General features: G+C 61.5%; 1 protein-coding gene across 2 annotated transcripts in view; it reads left to right on the top strand.

Moving 5' to 3' along the window:
* The window catches only part of Vav2 (vav guanine nucleotide exchange factor 2), a 145,810-nt gene that overhangs the window by 28,714 nt on the left and 94,604 nt on the right, over positions 1-22,492 (top strand). For both annotated transcript variants that reach the window (XM_026395499.2, XM_026395497.2), the window contains exon 2: positions 7,665-7,781. In XM_026395499.2, the coding sequence (XP_026251284.1) occupies positions 7,665-7,781 (117 nt within the window). The remainder of the gene's footprint in view (positions 1-7,664; positions 7,782-22,492) is intronic.

The raw sequence follows: 22,492 nt of genomic DNA, 5'->3' as shown, positions 1-22,492 counted from the left end.
GGAGCCCTCGGCCTCCAGGGCCGGGCCGTGGTGGCCCTCCTGGGCATGGCATCCAGTGTCTCTGGGGCAGGGCAGTGGGGCTGGCAGCTCTCCTCCCAGCTCTTGGCTATAGAGGCCAGGGGACGGTGGAAACGGAGGTCCCGTGTCCGTGCGGGGGTGGCCTCCTGAGTGCAGCTGGTCGTGAACTGGAGAGAGTCAGCCGTGCGTGCCGGTTTCTAGGCCCTGTGAGGCTGCGGGGCCAGCCCCCTGCCTCTGCTCCTCCCGCCACTGAGACTCGGGGACCTCTTGGGCTCCAGAGAGGTGGCCCAGCATCAGCTGTGGCTTCCTGTCTTCTCGACAGGCCAGCGTGTGGACAGGTGGAGTCTTATTGCCCATGTAACAGGTGGGAAACTGAGGCACGGAGAGGACCAGAGGTGCTGAGTGGGGTAGGCTCAGCTGTCACCGCCAGGCGAGGTCACTCTGGTCTGTGCTGGATGTGGCCAAGCACAGGGGCTGGGGCTGGTGGGACCGTGAGAGGTGGCAGTGGTTGTCGGGAGACACCAGCCAGAGCCCCCGAGGAGCTGTGTGTTGGCGTGCTGGGGTGGGGTCTTGAGAGCCCACCCAGGACTCCTCCGCCGGCTCCTGTCCCGGCTGAACACTGTCCTGACTCTGCTGGCCAGGACACCTGGGGGACAGGCCTGGGTCAGGTCGCAGGTCCCCCTCCTCATCTGCAGGCTGGGTCAGTTCAGAGTCGGCCTGGGCATGACAGAATGTGGAGACACAGCTGGGGTCTCCGTGGGCTGAGTGGTACGGGCCGTGAGTCATTGGGTGCAGAAGGTCAGTCCAGACCACGCACGGCTGGCGTTGGGGCCCTCTCTTTACGGGGTGCAAGGGCTGAGCTACTCTTGGTCTTCCAGTCCTCCCAACTGACTTAACTTTCCTTGAAAGGACTCTTTTCTTCTTCTTAGAAAACAAAGCACGTTATACCCTTGCTCAGAAACTACAGAGGATAGCGTGAAGGTCATGATCTGGCTTTGAAGGTCAAAGCATTCCAGATCTGCTGCGGGCTCTGCCACACCCTTGGTGGTGACCTTAGGCAGGGGGGAGGGCTCTTGGAACCTCTGTTTCTTCTTCTATATAGAGAGTTGCTGTAATGACCAGGGTTGCTGTGAGCGGCCCAGTGAGGCTGCTGGCCCAGCGCCTGGTGTTCTGGGCAACCCTCCCCCCAGCGGAGCTTTTGTGATTGTCATGAGTCAGTGCCTCCAGACTCTCAGAGGGTCCACGCTGGGAGGGCCCCCGGAGCTCTGGGCTGGACCCTCACTGTTAGGTGAAATCCTGAATGTGGGCAGTGATTGGCCTGGAACCAGAGGTCAGGGCTGCACCAGCGGTGACTGTGTCCCCAGAGCAGCACTCGGCACCTTGCTCCTCCCTGGTGGCCACACGGTGGGAGCTGGCCACAGAGTCCAGGCCTTGGAGGAGCAGCTCTTCCCTTGGCGCGCAGGACTTCCACACCCCGGCCTGCGGCCACAGGGGGGCGCACTGTTTCCCTGTGGACTTGGGCTGCCCACACAGCATGGTGCTACCCCATTGTCGCCCTTTGCCACCCAGTGACCAGTGCCCAGGCCGCCTGTGCCCACACTGCAGATCCCTGGCCGAAGCCAGCTGGACACGTGGCCTGTGAGTGGGTTCGCCTCTCTGGGCCTCGCTCCTGTCTGTACCCACGGTCAGTGCTGAGGCCTGAGGGTGTCCATGTTCTGAGCTCTGGAGGGAGGGCAGGCCCGTGCTATTTCCTGTCCCAGCAGCATGGGGTGACGGGTGACGGCGTGGCAGGGTCTGTGCAGCCCTGGGGTCTGAGGGCGTCCACATGGACTGAGCTCTGGATGGGGGCCAGGCTGGTGCCGTTTCTGTCCCCAGCAGCACGGGGGTGATGAGGTGGTGCAGCCCCAGGCTGCCCCGCCTGGTGGTGGCCCTGTTAGGTGGCCGCGTGCTCCTCTGGGGCAGGGAGGGCTGACCCCATCCTGGCCAGTTGGTTCAGAGGCTCACTGAGAAGTGGCTGTGGTGAGGCCACGTGGAGTTGGCCACGGAGTGTCCCTCAAGGTTGCACTTTGGCCTCCGTGTGGCTCAGCTGTGGTGTCCTGGCCTCTGACATCCTCGCCCCTGCTGCCATCAAGAGTACAGTGACCGATGACAGTGAACAGCGACCTGGGCTCATTGTCCTGCTGACCTGGGAGGTGGTGGGCAGCTGGGCGTGGAGCCTGTGTCCTAGCCCTGGTCTGAATCAGCCCTGTGGGCTCCAGGGGCTGGTGGACGGCCAGGGAAGCGACAGCGTTCTCAGTGTACAGACTGCGGCGCCTCTCCACCAGCCCTGTGTGGAGGACACCAGCCCTGTGCGGAGGACACCAGCCCTGTGCGGAGGACACAGCCCTGTGCGGAGGACACAGCCCTGTGTGGAGGACACAGTCCTGTGCGGAGGACACAGTCCTGTGCGGAGGACACCAGCCCTGTGTGGAGGACACCAGCCCTGTGCGGAGGACACAGCCCAGTGCGGAGGACACAGCCCTGTGCGGAGGACACAGCCCTGTGCGGAGGACACCAGCCCTGTGCGGAGGACACAGTCCTGTGCGGAGGACACCAGCCCTGTGTGGAGGACACAGCCCTGTGCGGAGGACACAGCCCTGTGCGGAGGACACCAGCCCTGTGCGGAGGACACCAGCCCTGTGTGGAGGACACAGCCCTGTGCGGAGACACAGTCCTGTGTGGAGAACACCAGCCCTGTGTGGAGGACACAGCCCTGTGTGGAGGACACCAGCCCTGTGCGGAGGACACAATCCTGTGTGGAGGACACCAGCCCTGTGTGGAGGACACAGCCCTGTGCGGAGGACACCAGCCCTGTGTGGAGGACACCAGCCCTGTGCGGAGGACACAGCCCTGTGTGGAGGACACAGCCCTGTGTGGAGGACACCGCCCTGTGCGGAGGACACCGCCCTGTGCGGAGGACACCAGCCCTGTGTGGAGGACACAGCCCTGTGTGGAGGACACAGCCCTGTGCGGTGGACACAGCCCTGTGTGGAGGACACAGCCCTGTGTGGAGGACACCAGCCCTGTGTGGAGGACACAGTCCTGTGCGGTGGACACAGCCCTGTGTGGAGGACACAGCCCTGTGTGGAGGACACCAGCCCTGTGTGGAGGACACAGCCCTGTGCGGAGGACACCAGCCCTGTGTGGAGGACACAGCCCTGTGCGGAGGACACCAGCCCTGTGCGGAGGACACAGTCCTGTGCGGTGGACACAGCCCTGTGTGGAGGACACCAGCCCTGTGTGGAGGACACAGCCCTGTGCGGAGGACACCAGCCCTGTGCGGAGGACACAGTCCTGTGCGGAGGACACAGCCCTGTGTGGAGGACACCAGCCCTGTGTGGAGGACACAGCCCTGTGCGGAGGACACAGTCCTGTGCGGAGGACACAGTCCTGTGCGGTGGACAAAGCCCTGTGTGGAGGACACCGCCCTGTGCGGTGGACACAGCCCTGTGTGGAGGACACCAGCCCTGTGCGGAGGACACCAGCCCTGTGTGGAGGACACCGCCCTGTGCGGTGGACACAGCCCTGTGTGGAGGACACCAGCCCTGTGCGGAGGACACAGTCCTGTGTGGAGCACCATTCGCCCTGGGGCGGAATCCTGCCCTGGGGTGGGGCTGTGGGTGCAGGGGGCAGAGTGGCCATGCCCCCTCAGAGTGTCCTGGACAAACACAGTGGGCCCTGCTGTCTGTCAGCTGGAAAGCCTCCCAGGGCCTTGACAGGGCCAGTGTTCTGGGGACAGACCCTCCTGTGGGCCCGCGGCTGAGCCTGCTCTGGGGATGTGCTTGCTTCCCAGTGCTGGTGACGCGGTGGCCCTGTGGGGTCCCACAGGCTGGGACAGGCCGGCGAGAGCAGAGCTGCTTGCTCCCGGAGCCACGGGACAGGCTGACCTCAGGCCTTCCCTGGCAGCAAGGAGCCCCCAACTCAGGCAAGGACTGGGAACCTTGGCCTGAGCCGGGCAGGGTCTGGCCTCCCCGCCCTCCCCTCAGCTCCGTCCTCCTGAGGCCCATGTGGAAGAGGTGGGCCTGTGGCGGCCTCGGCCCCGGCTCCCTCCCAGGCCTTCAGGAGACGGTTCTAGAATCTGAGTCTGGGCCTGCTGCTTGTGGCTGTGGGGTTCTGACCAGCCAGGCCCTGGCCACCTGCCCTCCCAAGTCCCGGGACGGTGCGGGGAGGAGGGACCCAAGTGGCAGAAACAGCTGCCCGCTGCCCGCCTTTGTGGGAAGGGAAGGGGCCAGCCATGAAGACCCGGCTGGCCCTTCCCTGCCACACAGCCCTCTGTGGTCCCTCTCCACCTCTGGCCTCTGCATCCCTGAGGTGCAGCAAGCTCCTGGCTGTGGAGCTCGTTGTCCACACGGGCCCTGGTGGGGGTGGACTCGGCCACTCTCAGCGGTGCTTTGGAGGGTGGAGAGGCCTGGCCGTCCTCAGGGGCTCTGCTCTGGAGCGGGCCTGGCTTCTGGGCTCTGCCACCTTCCACTTCCCTCTTAATGCCTCCACTTCCCTCGGTGTAAAGTGAGACGCGTCCTGGAAAGGCCAGGAGGGACCGTGCCGGGCAGCAGAGTCGGGAGGGCTCCATGAAGGAGGCCAGGCTGTGCGTGGCCTGCGTGGGCTCTCTGTCCCTGGCTCTCCGTCCCAGGACTCTCTGTCCTGGCCCTGAATCCTGCATCTGCCTGCCCAGCTCTTTTCCAGGGGCTGGACGGGGGTTCCTGGTGGACACTGCCCTGGGAGCGGTTCCCAGAGCTGGGTTGGCTGGAGTGTCCACGTGCTGGGCCAGGGTGGGCCGGGCCAGGCCTCAGACACCACCCTGGAGGAGGCCTGGCTGGGATCATGGTCAGGACCTGGGCTTAGCTCTAACGTGGGAGGCCGAGGGGGACTCAGAGGAAGCAGTGGGGGTCGGAGAGGAGCCACACGCGAGGCTGGTTGAGCCCAGCTGGGAGCCACAGAGCCCTGCTGGCCTGGGTGCTCTGGGTCCAGCCCGACCCCTCGCCCCACCGAGGCTGGGTGGCCAGTGCCTGGGCTGGGTGGCCTGGGCCTGGGCTGGGTGGCCTGGGCCCGTGCTTGATGGCCTGGGCCTGGGCTGGGTGGCCTGGACCTGGGCTTGGTGGCCTTGGCCTGTGCTTGGTGGCCTGGGCCTGGGCTGGGTGGCCTGGGCCCGTGCTTGATGGCCAGTGCCTGGGCTGGGTGGCCTGGGCCTGGGCTGGGTGGCCTTGGCCTGTGCTTGGTGGCCTGGGCCTGGGCTGGGTGGCCAGTGCCTAGGCTGGGTGGCTTGTGCCTGGGCTGGGTGGCCAGTGCCTAGGCTTGGTGGTCTGGGCCTGGGCTTAGTGGCCTGGGCCTGGGCTGGGCGGCCTGGGCCTGGGCTTGGCCACAGACGCACCATCCCAGTGCGAGGCCAGGGGTCTGCTGTTTTTGGCTTATACTTTTGGGGGTCCAAGAGGGAAAGTGTCCAGGCCTCTCTCCCAGCTCCAGGTGGCAGCTGGTGACGCTCGGTGATGCTGGCCCGTGGCTGTGTCCCTCCCGTCCCTGTCGCTGTCATCACGGGGTCCATGTCTCCGTGTCTCTCTTGAACTCTGTTGTGATAGAACATTGGTGAGGTGACACTGACTGTCCTCAGGATTCCCAGCTGTCCTCAGCCGCCCGCTCGCTCTCCAGGAGCCTCCCGTCATCCGGGCTGGTGTCCGTCCTGCCACACCCTGCCTCCCGTCCCGCGCCCAGCACCCCACTTGCTCTCTGTGGCGGTGATTTTGATGGCCTGGGGTGAGTGACGGAACCCGTTCTTTGTCTTTCTGTGTCTGTGTTCCTCAGAGTTATCAGAGGTCAGAGGTCAGAGACGGGGTCGTTTCAGACAGTGGTGTCGCCACCACAGTGACAAGCCACTGCGGATTGCAAGTTTAACTTCCTTAAAATCAAATAGAGTTCGCATTCCTAACTGGACAAGCCACATGTTCAAGTGCTCAGTGGGCACATGCGTTCAGGGGCTGTCCTAGTGAACAGAAGGAGCTGCCATCATGCTGGGAAGTCCGGCCCAGAACCTCGCTCTCAGGTGTGGAGAGTGAAGGCCCGTGAGCCCCGAAGTCACGTGGGATCCTGGGTTGCACCGTGTGCCAGGTTTTTAAAGACCCTTTTTGTTAGGAAGGCGCGTGGTTGTCCTTTACCCAGTGAAGAGGTGCAGGTCAGGTCTGGACCCGGCACCCTGTGGGTGTTGACAGTGGCGCTGGCCCTGGAGGCCTGGCCTTGTTCTTAGCAGGGGTAATGGAGGATTGTGCCTGCAGTGAATCTCAGATACTGAGAAGAGATCGTATGTACAGAGACGGATGGACAGACACTGGGAACAACTGTGTGGTCAAGGAGGCGGATCAGTGTCGTCCGTGAGCACAGCCAGCCTGCTCAGGATGGAGTGGCCCTGGCGGGGGGCTAGTTGCTGGGGCTGAGCTGCGTGTGGCCTGGGGCTCTGGAGTGCGGCCGGCCTCTCGCCGACCTACACCTGAAGCTCTTGGGCACTGGTTCCCGGTTGTCCTTCATCCAGATTTGTCCGTTAGTCTAAACGTCTGGTGAGCAGGGGCAGGCTTTCTTCTGTCCTCTTGACCAGGCCGTTTATCCCTGGTGGGGGGTGGTGACTGATGGTGTTGGCCTGGAGTCCTGAATTTTCTGGGGCCCTGTGTGCTGAGTCCTTGCCCTGTGCCTGTGCTCCGCTGGGTAGGGGATGATGGCTTCCGTATGTACCCCAGGTGCCCTCAGGGCCGTCACCAGCCCAGCGAGGCAGGTGCATCAGGAACCCAGGCTCCAGGAGAAACACTCCCGCTGGTCTTGCTCGTTAATGATGGCAGACAGGATTTGAACTCGGGGCCCGATGCGGCCTGCACCGAGCTTCCTTGCCTGCTGCCCCATAGGGGTCTCTACCTGCGGATTCTCCGTGAGAACTGGAAGATGCCGCCCTGGTCACCACTGCCCTCCCCACCTCCTGCCGGGTCAAGCCCAGAGCAGGCCTGGAGCTCTGTTGTGGGGGTGGTAGGTGGAGAGGAGGTGACCCAGATGTCCGTCTGGGAATGCTGACCTCTGGCTGCCATTACCCCCCACTGTGGCTGGCCGTTCCCTGGGTCCAGCGTGGCTTCCTGGGATGGCTCTGGCTGTGGGTTTGCTGCCTGTGAAGTAGCTAGGGAGGAGTTGTGCCTGTATGTGTGTGTGTGCGTGTGTGCACGCCCCTGTGTGTCTGTACAAGTGTGCTCCCGCGCCCCTGTGGACTGGAGTCTCTTCCTCCAGGACTGGCAGCCTCCGGTGTGCTGGAGGCACTTGGGCAGAGCTGTGGGTCTAACACGAGCCAAGAGGCTGTCTGTCGGGCCTGGACCTAGCTGACTCGGTGGCCCCGCTCAGTGCAGGGGCCCTCTGGGTCTGCAGCTCTGCATGGGAGGCCAGAGGCCTGCAGTGGCCCAGCCTGAGGCTGTGGAGTTTTGGTGGCTCCGGCCAGGCCCACCTGCCCCAGCCTGGGGGTGGGGTTCCTCGGCTGCCCGGGCCCATGTCCTGTGTGGGGAGCAGGGGTGTGCCCGAGCACAAACTGGGGCAGACCTGCTGTGCTCTGCCCTGTGTGCCCACCTCACTGTGCCTCTTCTTGCCCCTAGTTCCTGTGCCTGAAGAACATCCGCACCTTCCTTAAAGTCTGCCATGACAAGTTTGGGCTGAGGAGCAGCGAGCTGTTTGACCCCTTTGACCTCTTTGACGTCCGAGACTTCGGGAAGGTGAGTGGGCTCCTCCAGGCACTGCACGCGATGTGGTGGCTGAGTGTGGGTGGGCCATGTGAGCAGAACGGCCCGCCACCTCCAACCTGAGCTGAGACCAACCCGCTTGTTCAGGTGTGGATGCCAGGTCTGCGTGTCGGGTGGGAGGTGGGACATCCTTCCTGTCAGTCAGGTGACCTCAGGTGTCTGAGTCCACCTTAGTGGGCACTGCTGGTGTGGGAGTGGGGAGGTGTGGAGGTGTGGAGGCCGCGGCTCGCTGGCACGCCTGGGTACAGAGTGACCTGCTGTCCAAGCACGGTTACTCCAGACCCAGTAGGGTCAGGGCTCTGGCATCTTCTGGGTGGATGGCGCCTAGCTGAAGGTGACCGGGAACCAGGTGGTCCCCTGGCTTGGCCTCCCATGGAGGCCCATATACGGCCTGGCCTCCTTGCTGCTGCTGCGGGTTCTCAGACAGCTGCTCCCTGGACTCCCGCGACTCCCAGACTCCCCCAACTCTCCCGACTCCCGGATTCCCCCGACTGCCCCGGAGCGGCTTCCCACCTGCTGGTGGGAAGTGACCGAGGTGCCCCTTGCCTCCTTTCTTGAGGACTGTTGTCAGGGACTTGGGACATGCTCTGGGTGTGTGATCTCTGAGCTGCAGGGTGGGTTTTGTGTTTGTGGCTGCAGATCTGAGAAGTCAGCTCCAGAAAACCCCTCCCTGCAGTGCTGGCCTGTCACATGGGCATCTGACACTAGGACTCCCATGAGCCACTGGGCCCTGTGTGTCTCCTGCTCAGTCCTGGGATTCTCTGGACTTGAGACTTGGGGACCCCTTCGGAGCCTGTCTCCGGGACTGGGGACGTGGCTCAGTGGGGAGCTCTTGCCTAGCACACGCAAGGCCCTGGGTTCCATCCCAGTGCTGCTTAAGAAAACTCAGAGCCTGGTCCCCAGCTCCTGGATGTTTCTGTCCACCTCCTGCCTGACACCCCGAGGTCCCGGGCCACAGATGTGTGCAGGGAGCTTGGTGCCAAGTGGGCTGCAGCAGAGCTTGGGTGGCGCCAGGCTGGTTTCTCTTCCTGTAAGTGGCTTCTCAGTTCCAGCAGGTCTGTTGAAATGGCTGAGAATTCTCTCCTGCCCTGTAGCTGTGTGAGGAGTGGAGACGGAGCTGTCCGCAGGGCCCTGGGCAGGGAGAGGCTGATGGTCGGACACTGGAGGAGGCCAGAACACGTGCACACACACACACTCCTGTGCACACACACAGCTTGCATGTCTTCAGATGCACACACACTAGCACACTTCTGCATAAACACACATTTAAGATACAGATTCATAGCCATGTGCGGTGGTGCACACCTGTAATCCTAGTGGCTTGGGAGGCTGAGGCAGGAGGATCGAGAGTTCAAAGCCAGCCTCAGCAAAAGCGAGGCCCTAAGTAACTCAGTGAGACTCTGTCTCTAAATAAAATACAAAATAGGGCTGGGGATATGGCTCAGTGGTTAAGGACCCCTGGGTTCAATCCCTGGTACCAAAACAAAAAAAGACAGATACAGATTCATGTGTTCACATGTCCACGGACATGCCCGTCCCTCACAGGCAGAGCTGGCATTGAAAATAAATGCATCAAGGAGTAGATGGACCCCCTGGCCACGCTCGGGTCTTGGCCTAGCAGCTTCAGTGTGTCATTTCATTTTGCTCTAATCTGCTGCAGTGGCCAGTGGTGAGGCCAGACAGCTTGCAGAGGGACGCCTTTGTCATCATTGGAGGTTTTGAGGAGGTGGCTTGGTCTGCACTGGGTCTATCCTGGGGCCTCCCTCTGGTCTCGGGCCTGCCTCACTGTGGTCAGTGGTGGGGCTTTGCTGTACTTGGCACCTGCTGTCGTGAGCTGTGAGCAGACAGTGGGCTGGACCTCAGGCCACAGCGAAGGGGGAGCCCAACTTGAAACTTGAGTCATTGTGACTTCATGGTTGGACAGGAATGGCAGCCACAGGACGAGGGACAGCCTTGAGTGTCCACATGCGCTCCCTCTGATCCCTTGGTTCTCAGAGCAGAGCTAGGCTGGACTCCAGCCCCCAGCCCAGCCCAGCCAGGGAGTGCAAGTGACGATGTCACTCCAGGCAAAGGGTCAGTCTCCATGGCCTCCCACCTCTGCTGCCGAGGGAACCTGCCTGGGCCTTGTTCTGGGATTAGTGAGCATCTGGGATCGACTGGCCAGTCTGCTGAGAGGTGTGGGCCCGGGATTGGGAGGAGGTCTCTTTTCACTTCTCCTTGCCTGGCCTCTCCCACTTACATTTGTTGGATTTGGAGCATGAAAGGACCGTTAGGGAAGAGCTGGTGCTTCAGGATCAGGCTGATTTAGAAAGTACCATCTTTTCTGTTACTTAGGACGGTTTGGCGTGTTTCAGGTCCTGCCCAGGCTCTGGGTTTCTTGTTTGTTTCCTAAATAGCTAATTCTGAGCTTCCCCAGTTTCTTACGTGATTGAGTTGTTCCTCGGAAAGACTAAATGTATTAATTGACTAATTCACTCATTCATCCATTTCTCTACTCATCCATCCATTCACCCAACTGTTCATCAACCAAGTATCCACCCCTCCATCCTCTGACTTTCATTCATCCATCCACCTATTCATTCCTCCATCCGACTATCCATTCATTCATAATGTATCTATCTGACTGTCCATTCATTCATAATCTTCCCATCTATTCATTCCTCAGTTCATCCATCATTCCTTCATCCATTTATCCATCCACTCATTATCCATTCAACTATCCATTCATCTACTCATCCATCCACCCATCCCTTCATCCATCCACTATTAACCATTCAACCACCACCCATTCACCCTCATCCATCCATCCATCCAGCCAGCCAGCCAGCTGTTACATCCATCCAACCAACTGTCCAACCAATCATCCGTTCATCCATTCAATCTCACCTTTGACCATCATCCATCTGTCCATCCCTTGATTTGTCCACCTCTCCATCCATTCGACCATCCATTTTTCTATTCCTTCATGCATTTATTTACTGTCATCCAACCATTCACCCATCCATCATCTTCCATCCACCATCATCCATCCATCCATCATTCAACCATGCATTGATCCATTTATCCATCCAATACTGACCCTCCAAACATCCACTTATCCATCCATCCATTCACCCGTTCGTCTACCCACCAACCAACCATTAGTTAAGCGTGTAATGTCCTAAGCATGTATAAAGTGCTGACTATGCTGAAGATAAAATGAAGAGACAGGACACACAGATCTGTGACCTTGCAATTAATGGTAAGCAGGAGAGTGGGAGGGCGAAGACCCTGGAGCCTCTCCCTGAGGCTGGCTGTGGTCACCTCAGCATGACCAGAGCTTCATGGTGGAAGGGTCCTGCACTTGTAGGATGACCCTGCACTGCCCCATGAAGAGTGGGATAAGGTTGGCAGTCCCACCCCCATGTCCAGGCTGGCCTCTGGTGTTTTTTTCTGTTTATGGACCAAGAAGAGCCTCCACATGAGGGTGTGGGCAGCCCTGCTTCCTGGCCCTCGGCTTCTCTTTCCCTGTCCTGTTTGGACCCAAAGGGCCAAGCTGGGCAGAAGCCAGGGGCTTCCTTATCCCAGCCTATTGACCGGGTCTCTCTGCTCCCTGGCCAGGGAACCTGGGGCGAGCGAGCCCTGGGAAGCTAGCTGGTGGCCGTCCATCGTACCTGCCTTTGGGCACCCTTGTCACCCATGCAGCCCCTGGGGAGGCGGGCGGGGTGGGACAGGGCTTCCATCCGTACTGCTCGGGCGTGACTCCACTGCCCAGACGTGGTCTGTTGAGACTGTGCCCGTGGGTGCCCAGGGGAGGCCGCTGCCCTCCTGTACGTTGCTTCAGGGCGTGGCGAGGAGTGCCCGTGGTCCTCGTGGTGTTTATTGGTATTTTCTTCTCCTCTTGGCTCCTTGCCCTGCGAGCCTCAGCAGCACGGAGGGATCCAGAAAGCCGGTCCTGGGAGTGGTCCCCTTGGCTGCCTTCCCCGGTGTTTTTCCGAAGGCTTGCATTAAAGATATTAGGTTTCGCCGAGATCAGTGGTGTCCGGGGAGCTTCCTGTGCTGGCCGCCGTGGCCGCCTGGCCAGTGACTGACCGTGAAGTCGCCCCTGCCTGCCCCGCCGGCCGTCTGTGGGGGCACTTCTCATTTCCTCAGGTCTTGATGCTGGGTGGTCCGTCCAGGTTGCAGGGCCCAGGGTCGGGGCCGGGCGGGGGCTTCATGGGAGGCGGCCCTGGCTGGTCCTCTGGGGACTGGTCAGGAGTTCGGAGGAGGCTCCTGGGGAGGCTGCAGAGTTCCTGTGGCTGTCCTCAGGGAACCCAGTCCCTGCCTCGGCAGATGGTACTGGTCAGGACAGCGGCCTTGGCCGTGTTGAGAGGTGGGCACTGCTGGAGGCCGCCTCCTTCTCCCCGCGGGACCCCCCTCTCACTTTGTGTCACAGACCGGAAGTTGAGCTCTGCAGAGGGCAGGCAACTGCTTGCTCAGGTCACGTGGCTGGGAGCTTCCTGGGTCTCTAATCCCTCTCTGTCTGTCCCCAGGCTGTGCCAGCTCCAGGGGAGGGTGCTGCAGCCCTGGTGGGCCTCACCACCCCGTAGTGTCTGGTCATGTGCTGGCACTGGGCCAGTCCCAGCTGTGACATTCCCTAAGCCTTCACTTCCTGGTCTGATGAGCTGCTGAGGGAGGAGCCCACAGGGTGTAGCCGCCGCCCAGAGCCCCCCCTTGCAGCTCTGAAGCGAGGGCCTGGGAGAGGAGGTCTGTCCCCAGGACAGAGGACAGGGCAGGGGTGTCTCCTAAGCAGCCCGGGTGGAGTTCTGGCCTGCAGGAGGGAAGCCAGGGCCCTTCTGGGTGCAGAGGATGAGCTGTCCCCCCTGGACCCTGCCCAGCCTGCTTGTCACCCCAGCCGCCACGGTCGCGTCTCTGCTGTCCACGCCTCGCCCCTTCATCACTGGCTGCCCTGGGCCTGGAAGCTTCTCCCAGTAGCTGCAAGGGCCTCATGGTCCTGGCCCAGGCCCTGCCACTTCTGCTGCCTGCGTTCTGCAGAGCACCTGCCTCCCCACAGCTGTCTCCCCTGGTCAGTGCTCACGAGGACCGATGGCTGGGCTCAGCGCAGAAGCTTCTGAGTGGTTCAGCCCGGCCCTTGGCGAGGGCTGGGGTGGAGGGACAGCCCTGGTTGTTTTAGCAGTGTTGGGCTGGCTTGTGACACCAGCTCACCTGGTGCCTGGGCCCAGGCTCTGCCCGGCATCCGGAGCCCCTCTGCCCTTCCCTTGCCGTGGGGAAGTCGCTGCTGTGGTCACCAGGCACCACGTGCTGAGCCCTTGACACCCACGAGTGGCCGCATCTTGCAGGGACCTGAAGAAATAAAGAAGGAGATGGAGGCAGAGTGGGGACGTGCCTGTGCGCCACGCGACTGTGGAGCCCAGGCCATCTTTTGGTCTTGCTGACAGCGGAGGGTCATGTGGCTTGTTCCCATGTGCTCTGCTCCTCCTGCTTCGCTGTCACCACGGGAGGCAGCTGTTGGTGGGACAGGGCACGGCTGGTCGTGTGGAGTCCTGCCGTAGTTTTCAGCGGACTTGGAAAACTAGGTTGGAGGGCAGATTGGAGACCAGGTGGGCAGAGAGGAGGTCAGGTGAGGAGTGAGGAGCCCAGGAGGGCTGGGTGGCAGCCAGGAGACAGTATGGAGGCCAGGAGGTCAGATTGGAGGCTGGGGGTCAGTGTGGAGGCCGGCGTGGCAGCCTGGGCAGAGGCTGTGAAAGGCCTGCACCCTGTCTCTTTATAGGACACGGGCAGCAATGGCCTGAGCCTGTGCTGTGGAGGTTGGCAGAGTGTGTGGATTTCAGCCCCTCTGGCCTCCTTGGAGTTGGGAGGAGGCCCGGAGGAGGCCGGGAGGGTGGGCCCACTGCATCAGAGCGACTCTTCCCTGTTTTTTGTGTGGCATTTGTGTGACAATTTGCTTGAAGAGAACTTTCTGAGGAGGCTGAAGACAGTTAGAAACCTCGGATCTGCACAGTTGAGGAAGTTCCTCCCCTTGGGCTTGTACCTGGGGTCCTGGGTGGGGACAGCCCAGGGCGTCAACTCTGGGAGGATGAGGAGCTGACTGTGCACTGGTCCTGATGGGGGGCAGGGCCCTGGCTCCTCTGGGGTGAGTGTCTGCAGACCCTCGCTCACAGCTGTGTTCCATTCCTCTCTTTGCCCAAGACCCTCCTCAGTGGCCTGGGTCCCCCTTTCCCTGAGGATAGAAGTGCCTGCCTGGCACGCACCACTCCCCTCCCAAGCCTGGGGCAGACATCACCAATCGATCTCAGCACTTCCCTGCAGAGCCTGTTGGCTCAGCACCCCAGCACCCCGACCGCTGGCTGGAGCGGGCATGGAGAGGAAGCCAGTCCCTCCCAGCCCTCCCAGCTGTTCCTGTGTCTGCTGTGACCCCTTCCACAAACACCCACCACCATGGCCCTCTGGACTTCCTGAGTCGGAGGGCCAGGGAAGGGCTGCCGGGGCTTCGGGAGGCCAGGTAAAAGTGGGTGGTTGAGAAGCCACAGGAGCTCAGGACAGGGAGGGGAGGCAGGCACGACACCCGGGGCGTGAGCCAGGCAGCCTCCGTCCTGCAGCGGTCTCCACCGGCGACGTGGGTCTGAAGATGGGCCCCTCCGAGCCTGCTGGAGAGGGATGGGAGGAGCAGCTGCCGCCCTGCTGCAGCGGGTCCTGAGGGGCAGCTCTCGGGAGGGGCCGGATATGGCTCCCCACACCCCCCACCAGGTCCCCACCTCATGCCCCCGGTCCACGCATCCCTCCTGGGGCTCCGTGAGGTATGGAGAGGCTGTTTCTCCTGGTCACTGGTTTCTCAGCTTTGCATGTGTGTGGATGAACGTTCCTCAGGCCCTGTGTGGCCGGGCATAAAGCAGCACTAACCTGGGGTATCGACACCCCCCACCTCCATATTCGGCCCCGAGCCTCACGAGTTGGATCATCCTCTTAATATTTGTTCATGAAATTTGCTGAGTGGAAACCCTTGTGTTCACCTGAGCTGCTCCTGTGGCCTTCGTGGCCCCCAGCTGTGGACGTGCGCTGAGCTGTGGGCAGCCCTGTCCTGTGCTGTGGGAGGCGCCCGGGTCCAGGTTTCCTCTCGCTGTGCTCATGACCCACGTGAGTACAGCCCTGTCCTGGGAGCAGCCCTGGCCCTGTGCATGGAGGCTGCTGGCAGCGCCAAGCAGAGAAACTTTCCTCTTCTGTCTGTCGGTCACCGTCACTTTAGGTCATCGTTAGCTCCACCCAGTTTCAGAAGTGCTGCACAATCAGACACGCGTGTGTGAGCCTGGAGAGGGGCACACGTGTGCACGCACACAGTCACATGGGCCCAGTGAGGGCTGAGCCACCGCTTTTAACTGCTGTTGGAGAGGTTCTCCTGGTGGGCTGGTTGAGCTCTGTGCCACCAAGCCCCGTCCCAGCACAGAGGTCTAGGCCAGAGCCAGACCCAGCTCAGGCTGGGTGAGGTGGAGGGTGACTTGGTGGCAGGAGCCGATCCCCTGCAGGGCCCCTGGGCCTGGTCCCTGTACTTCTCGGGAGGTGTGCTAGTATTTTGTTCAAGGCTGGGGGCCCTCTCTGGGGCTTTGCCTCAAGGCCCTTGCAGGGGCTCAGGGAGGCAGTGGACCCCCAGGCTGAGGGTCCTGGCTGAGGAGTCCATCCCTCGATCCTGGTGGTGCTGTGACATTGGGGCCTGGCTCCTTTTTGGAGAACATGGTGCCGGGTGGCACACCAATACCCGCTTGGAGCTGGTGACTGAGCTGGTGGAAGGGCTGTAAATAGGAGAAGCCGGTGCTGGTGGGGTGGGACCTGCTTTGGATGTGAAGGTGGGAGTGTAGAGGGCAAGATGGGGTGCTGGGGTGCAGAGTGTGGCTGAGGCCCGAGCACAGGGTGTCAGTGAGTGCCAGATTCCGTGGTGACTTGTGTGGCTTTTCAGAAAGACCCTTTCCCTGTAATGCATCAGAGCATGGCCCCCACCCTGAGTCTCTCCCGCACCCTCTCTGTGCCCACATCTGCAGGGGAGGAGCCGAGCAGAGAATGGTGTCTGTCCTGATTGCTTGGTAGTGGCTGACTGGAGGGCCCAGTGCAGATGGTTTCTGAGGCTCGGTCATTGATGAGTGATGTCTGCCATGGACCCAGGCAGGAGCTCAAGTTCTCTGCCAGGCACTTCCCGCTCCTGGACTGGCTGATTCACCCAGTGGCTGAGGGTGCCCTCCAGAGGCTGACTGTGTTCCTGCTGCCTCTGGGAAGGCAGGTGCTGATGAAGCACATGGTGGGTAGGTGCTTGGGGCTCCTGAGGGGGTACCAGGTGCCGGGGTGGGCTACCTAGTGCCTAAGTTTAACTCTTTCTTTGGGGCAGCTGAGGTTTGGGCATAAACGTGGTTATGGGCCAGGGCTGGAGGCTGGGTCTCCTAGTCCTGTTGCTGTGGGCCCATGCCCAGAGGGTGGCCTTCTGTTTCTGTGTCCTCTACTCAGCTCAGCTGGCACCAGGACGTGCAACCCCTAGAGGCACAACCTTCGTTGTTGGAACCTGGGAAGGACAGAGACTCAGGGGTTGTAGCCTCAGGGGCAGGTGACCAACCTGGGGGGCCTGTGTGCCTCAGGCAGCAAGGTGGTCATGGGAGGGTTGCTGGAGGGTTGTGGGGCCTGAGGGCTGAGTTGGAGCAGCCAGCTGAAGGCCACGTGGGTGTCCAGGGCTGTGGGAGGCTGGTGGTCTGTAGGCCCGGCAGACAGAGAGGGAGGACAGGGCGGGAGCCTGCCCAGAGGTCAGGGGCAACACCCCCGCTTTCCAGAGGGGAGACCACGGCCTGCAGAGTGGCCAGCCAGGGCCTCCAGGGATGATGACTTAGAGAGCGCCTGGGAGTCCCAGGCCCTTCCCAGGACTGGCTCTGGGAGGAGGGTGCTGCAGTTGGAACCTGGTGGAGGAGCTGGGGAGGGAGGAGGCCCGCCCAAGGCCAGCTTGGCCTCCCGGAGCCACTGTACGCAGGCTGCTTCCTGCTCTGTCTTTGTGCCACGGTTTCCCCATCCAGGATGAGGAGGCTGGGGCTCCCGCTGGTTTCCATGGGTGCCCTTCCTATTCCTGGGGGCATCACCCCACGGCCTGTCTCATTCTCTCCTGGGTCTTGCTTGAGTGATGTCTGCCATGGGCCCAGGCAGGAGCTCAAGTTCTCTGCCAGGGACTTCCCGCTTGGTGGCCGAGAGCTCGGATTCTCTTTACTCGTCCTTGGGCAACTGGCGCATGACTTTTTTTTTTCTTTTTGGTGTATGTCCACAGTTAATTAAGTTTTAATAGGCTAATTGTTTCTCCCCAGCGCCCCCAAACATTAATTGTGTCTGGTGAAGCTTGACAGTTGATGTTTGCATCAAAATAGCTGAATGAGACCAAAAAGAAGAGAAGAAAAAAATAGCAAGCTGTAACTGAGCTCTTGTAACCATGTGTCATTTTTGGATCTTCCCAGGGAAGACTGGGTGTCCCCAAGGTGAGCAGGAATCTGCGGCCGGCGTCAGCCATGGGGTCCCGCCCTCAGTTAGGGAGGCAGCCCCTCTGGAATCCCGGGTGTGTGGCTGTGAACAGTGGGCTGGGGGGACCCCAGCTGCAGCCCCCAGGGAAGGCTGATGCTGAGTGGCTCCTCGGCTCCAGGGAGTTTGGGGCTGAAGCCCTGGGATATTTGGCCTAGTGGATTTTTTAGACTTTCAATCTTTAAAAGAAAAATTTTTATTGTGACAAAATAGAACATAAAAAAATTCATTATTGTCACCATTTTAAAGTGGACACTTCAGTGGTGCTGAATGTGGCAGTATGGAGCAGCCCGCTCGAGTCCCCCTCCTCCCCTCCCCTCCCCGCCCCCGGCCTCCCGTCCTTTCCTGTCTTTGCAGGTTTGCCTGCTCTGGGTCCTGTGCAAATGGACTCAGACAGCGTGTGGCCCTGGTGTCCGGCCCCCTTCACTCCGCATCAGGGATCAGGCTTCGCTGGGTGGCGTGGGTGGGGGCCGCTTTCCTCTCCACGGCCGAGTGGCCATGTGTGTGGGGGCCACTATTGCGAACCTGTGTGTGTTGACGGGCGTGGGGCACTGTGCAGAGTGCTGCCGTGGGCTTGGGGACAAGGCTCTGTTCTGTGGCTGTCCTGAGCCTGCTGGCCACAGCGCCCCCTGCCAGGGCTCAGGCCTTAGGAGTGGGTCTGCAGACCTGACCGGCCCTGTCCCCATCTGGGGCCTTGGTGCAGTTTGGTTTGGGGATTGGCTCTTGGGCCCTGTGTCTGTGCACTGTGAGCTTGTGGGCACAAACGGTCTCTTTGAGACCCTGCCTCCAGTTCTTTTGGTTCGTGCCCAGGAGCTGGACTGTGGGTCCCATGGCCCTCCTTGCTGGCTCCTCTGAGGGCCTCCGCGCTGCTCCTCACACAGCTGCAGGTTTGACGCCCTGACGGGTGCACAGGGCTCCACTTTCTTCCCAGGGCCCTGGCCCACACGAGGCATCTGTTTTGGGATTTGGATGCTGGCCATCCTGTGGCTGTGAGGTGGTGGCTCACCAAGCTTGGTCACTTCTGGCCGGGTACCTGTGCTTGTTGAGTTGCTGCAGTCCTTGGCGCACTCTGGGGGTGGACCCCTGTGGTCTGTGGGTGTTTTCCACACCCCGCAGGTGCCTTTGCATGCTGCTGAGGGTTCCTTTTCCCATTTGTCTCTTGTTGCTGTTGGGATGAACTTCTGGGGTCATAGTCCCGGCCGTGACCCAGAGGTTTCCGAATCTTCCGGTTCTGGCAGGTGAGTGCGGGCCTTTGATCACTTTGAGTTCGTTGGGTCTGTGAGGTGAGAGAAGGGCCCAGCTCCCTTCTTCTGCAGGGAAAGACTGTCCTTCGCCCACCGAAGGGCCTTGGCACTTTCCCACTTTCCTCACTTGCCGGTGAGGACAGGTGTCCACTTTAAGTCAGGGTCTCATGCGTGGGCCAGGCAGAGGGTGAGCATGAGTTTGGTGTTCCCGAGAGTCCTCCACGGGCCCCATTCTCGGCCACTCCCAGTGCCCACCTGTAAGAGCCCTTCCCCCAGTGCTGTCGCCCCCAGGCCTCCTGGTCCGCTGGGCACATCTGCTTCTGTGGGTGTCAGGCCTGCCTTGCAGGCCAGGTGGAGCGGTTGGCTCAGCTGCCCTCCTCCCAGGACAGGGGAGGCCTCGAGCCCCGCAGGCGGAAACCAGAGGAGCTCGTTCCCATGCCTCTGCTCGGGGCCTGGAGTCCACTCTGCTTGTGGGTCTCCACGGAGTCTGTGAGACGCGCAGGCCCAGGACTGCCCCCAGCACAGGGAGAGCTGCCCTTGCACCTGTCCTCGTGGCTCCTCTCAGATGGGCTCTGCTGAGCTGGGATGATGCCAGGGCTCACCGGGCTCCACCATGCGGAGTCTGTGGGAATGCGTGGGGCTGGCCGTGAGTCCGGACCTCTCAGGCTGGCCTTCTGGATGCAGAGGGGCGGCACCCTGATGAAATAGAGGTCACTGAGTGTCTGGGGAGGATCTGCTGCTTCACAGAGCATAGACTGCGCTGGTGATGGGGGCGTGGCCCATGGGGTGCCCCAGCCTGCGGGTGCTGGGCCTGTCTCCTGAGGAAAAACTACCATGAAAGGTCAAGTCCAGGCTGTCTGCTGGTCCAGCATGTGCTAGAAGGCCCTCACCTGGACTGTGAGCACTATCATAACCATAGTGCCACCCAGGGCCTCCCTGGGAGGAGGTGGGGTGACTCTGGGCCCTGTGACCGCCCCACAGAGCTGCTTGTCGCTGGTGGTTGCACCTTGATGCTGACCCTCCCGGGCTGCTGTCCCTTTGTGTGCGGGGCTGGTCTGAGGGGCCTGCACAGCCCATGGTGCAGCTGGTGCAGGATAAGCCCGAAGGACAGCGGCCCTGTGAGTGTGGCCTTGCCCAGTGGACCACGGCAAGAGGACTGAGCTGCAGCCCTCGGGGTGCAGTGAGACCTGGGCCTCCATGTGTTCAGGGAGTGGGTCCCCTGGCCACATCTGGACTGCAGACCTGGTGAGCCGGCCTAGAGCGAGATCCCCTCTCTTTCTGGGTGCTCCGTGTTCATTCATTCAACAGAGGGTTAGGGTGCCCTGCCCAAGACCAGCTGTGGAGGCTGGGACAGTGAGGGAGTGGCCCTCTGGGCCCTGGCTCTCCTGGACCTCTGTGTGTGGCAGGGCGAGGCAGGAGGCTGAAGACGGAGGCTCAGGGAGATGTGCATAATGTGCACCCCCAGCTCCGCTTGCTCCGGGGACCTTTCTTCTCTCAGGGCTGCACAGTTTCAAAGATAACGTGTTAAGCCAATGACATTATTGAGTAATTAATTTTCTTGTTTTTTAATTAATCAAAGACTAATTATGAGTTATATCTCCAATTAGAGTTTCTGATCCACGTCCAACAGCTGTGCCCCACAGAGGGCCCTGAGGCCAGCCGGAAGGGGGTGGGTACCAGTTTGGAGTTAGACTTTGGGGTATGTTCAGGGTCCTTGGAGGCCACTCTTGACCCCTTTCTCCAGGGAGGCACATCCTGGCACCAGGTCCCCGTGTGGGTTGGCTGGTATCTGCCTGCAGTGGGAGGCAGCAGAGGAAGCTCAGAGGTGACGGGTGGCTCCCCAGAGCCAAGTCTCCTCTGCGTGGGTCTGGAAGGGCTTCGGGGGGCTCTGTGAGTAGGCCTCTGGGGAGACATGAGCTTGGCACAGAGGACGGGGTGCCGATATGCTTGGTGCCAGGCAGAGCAGGGTGAGGACAGCAGAATGCCATCCCAGTCTGTGTGCTCCCGGGAGGCTGCAGGTCCCAGGGGATGGGGACGGGACTGTGAGGCAGGTCTGCTGGGATTCGAGGTCTGCCTGGGTTCCTGAATGCCTGACCGTGGGCATGCTGTGTGACCTTGCTGGCCTCTGTTTCCTCCCCTACAGGACGGGAGCGGGAGACAAGCCGTGAAGTGACCTCACGCGGGACCCTGGTGGTCCTGGCTCTGGAGGGGGCTCAGGAAGCCCGTGCTGAGCTTGGCCACAGGGGCACTGAGGGCAGGTGTGCCAGTGTGCAGGGCTTGGGCCTGGGTGGCTGCGAGGTCCTGTGTGATGGCAGTGGCTGGTAGCATTGGGCAGTGTCAGGTCCAAAGGCCTTGGACACCTGGGACCAGGCCCTGACCACCAGCCTAGCTTCCCGCTGCTTTCCCTGGGGCTAAGACCAGCTCTGCTGGTGTCCAGGCAGTCTCCAGCCAGCCGAGGTCGGAGGCCCTGCAGCATTTCTGGGGACTCCCTGGTAATGGTGCAGAAGGTCCCCCCAGGCCCCTTCCCTGCATCAAGGAACCTCATCCTCGTGCTGTGGGCTGTCACCAGGGAAGGCGCTGGGAACTGTGTGGGTGGAGCAGGAAGGGAGACTGAGGCCCAGGAGTGAGTGGCCGGAGCCAAGGAGGGGCCTGGAGGGGCAGCTGGGCCAGGTCCAGGTCAGTGGGCCTCAGCTGGGTGTGCTCCCCTCCTTGTTCTGGCTGCCAGGTGGCGAGGTCTAGCCAGTCCTTCCATGCCCAGGGCTCTCTGGGGCCCTTTGGGTTCTGTTCCTGGGGGCAGTCAGGTCAGTGTCCATGAAACCAGCCTGGTCCCGTGGCCAGATGTTGGACAGGGCAGATGGCTTCCCTCCCTCAGCCTGTTTCCCCTCAGGGCCCAGAGAGTGCGTGAGGCTGGGGCCGGCGCGGAGTCCAGCCGGGTCAGCCCTGGGACAGACGGGCTCCTCTGTGCTGTTGATACTTTCAGAGGGAGAAGTACCTTGTTTTCCAGTTGTGAAAGGTTCTTTGGGTTTATATGTTTTTACTAGGTCCTGGAAACGACAGCTCTGTCTCTCGTAGACTCCCAACGTGCCCTTGGTTCCCAGCTCTCTGATAGGCCGTGGAACCCAGCTCCCCGACGTCCCACCCCTGGAGTCATTTCTTGGACTTGAGGGTCTGTCCCTGTTTTACCGTTAAGTTTTCAGTGCTCAGGGTTTGTCGGGTCCCCTCCTGAGGAAGGCTCTGGTCAGGAGCCATGTGAGAATGTGACCCCTTGGGAGAGAGGCACACTCCTGCCCTGGTGGGGGGAGGCAGGGCTTCCAAGCAGGCTGTGCCCCAGGGGAGGAGAGCCGGGGGGCGGGGCTTGCCTGCACGGTCACCTCATCCTCTGTCATCCTTTGTGTCTTTGCTCCTGTGTCCCATGATAAAGAGGTGGAGGCTCAGGGAAGCAGAGTTACTGTCTCGGTCACACAGCTGGTGCCAGAGCTGGGATGTCACTGCCACGGGCCGGGTGACGTCAGCCTCTTGCTGTCCACTCACACCCTGCCTGTCCCAGGCCTGCTTCCAGGAGGGTTTGGAGGGATGCCTCAGTGTGACTGAGACACCGAGGTGCCTGCAGGGAAGACAGAGCTGTGGCTGGGGACCGGCTGTGGTCTGGGGAGGGTGTTGTCAGCTGGGGGCAGCCCTGATTCTGGAGTTGGCCGGCTGGCTGTCCCTGCCCCTCCCCGTCCCTCCTGTCCCCTCCTGTCCCCTCCTGCCTCACCATCCAGGCTCCTCCCACCTGCCTGTGAGGGGCGGTGCCCACCACTGCTTCCCGCTCCAGTGCGGAGGCTGGTGTCTGCTCTGGGCCCCAGGCTGGGGCTGCCCTGGCCCCAGTCAGCGCACCACCTTCCTTCGTAGGGTGGGCTCGGGTGGCCCCCGTCTCGCTCCCTTCCCTCC

The sequence above is a fragment of the Urocitellus parryii genome, chromosome 4 (genome assembly GCF_045843805.1).
Source record: "Urocitellus parryii isolate mUroPar1 chromosome 4, mUroPar1.hap1, whole genome shotgun sequence".
Classification (NCBI taxonomy): Eukaryota; Metazoa; Chordata; class Mammalia; order Rodentia; family Sciuridae; genus Urocitellus; species Urocitellus parryii.
The sequence above is the reverse complement of the archived record's forward strand: the minus strand, read 5'-3'. Positions and strand labels throughout refer to the sequence as shown.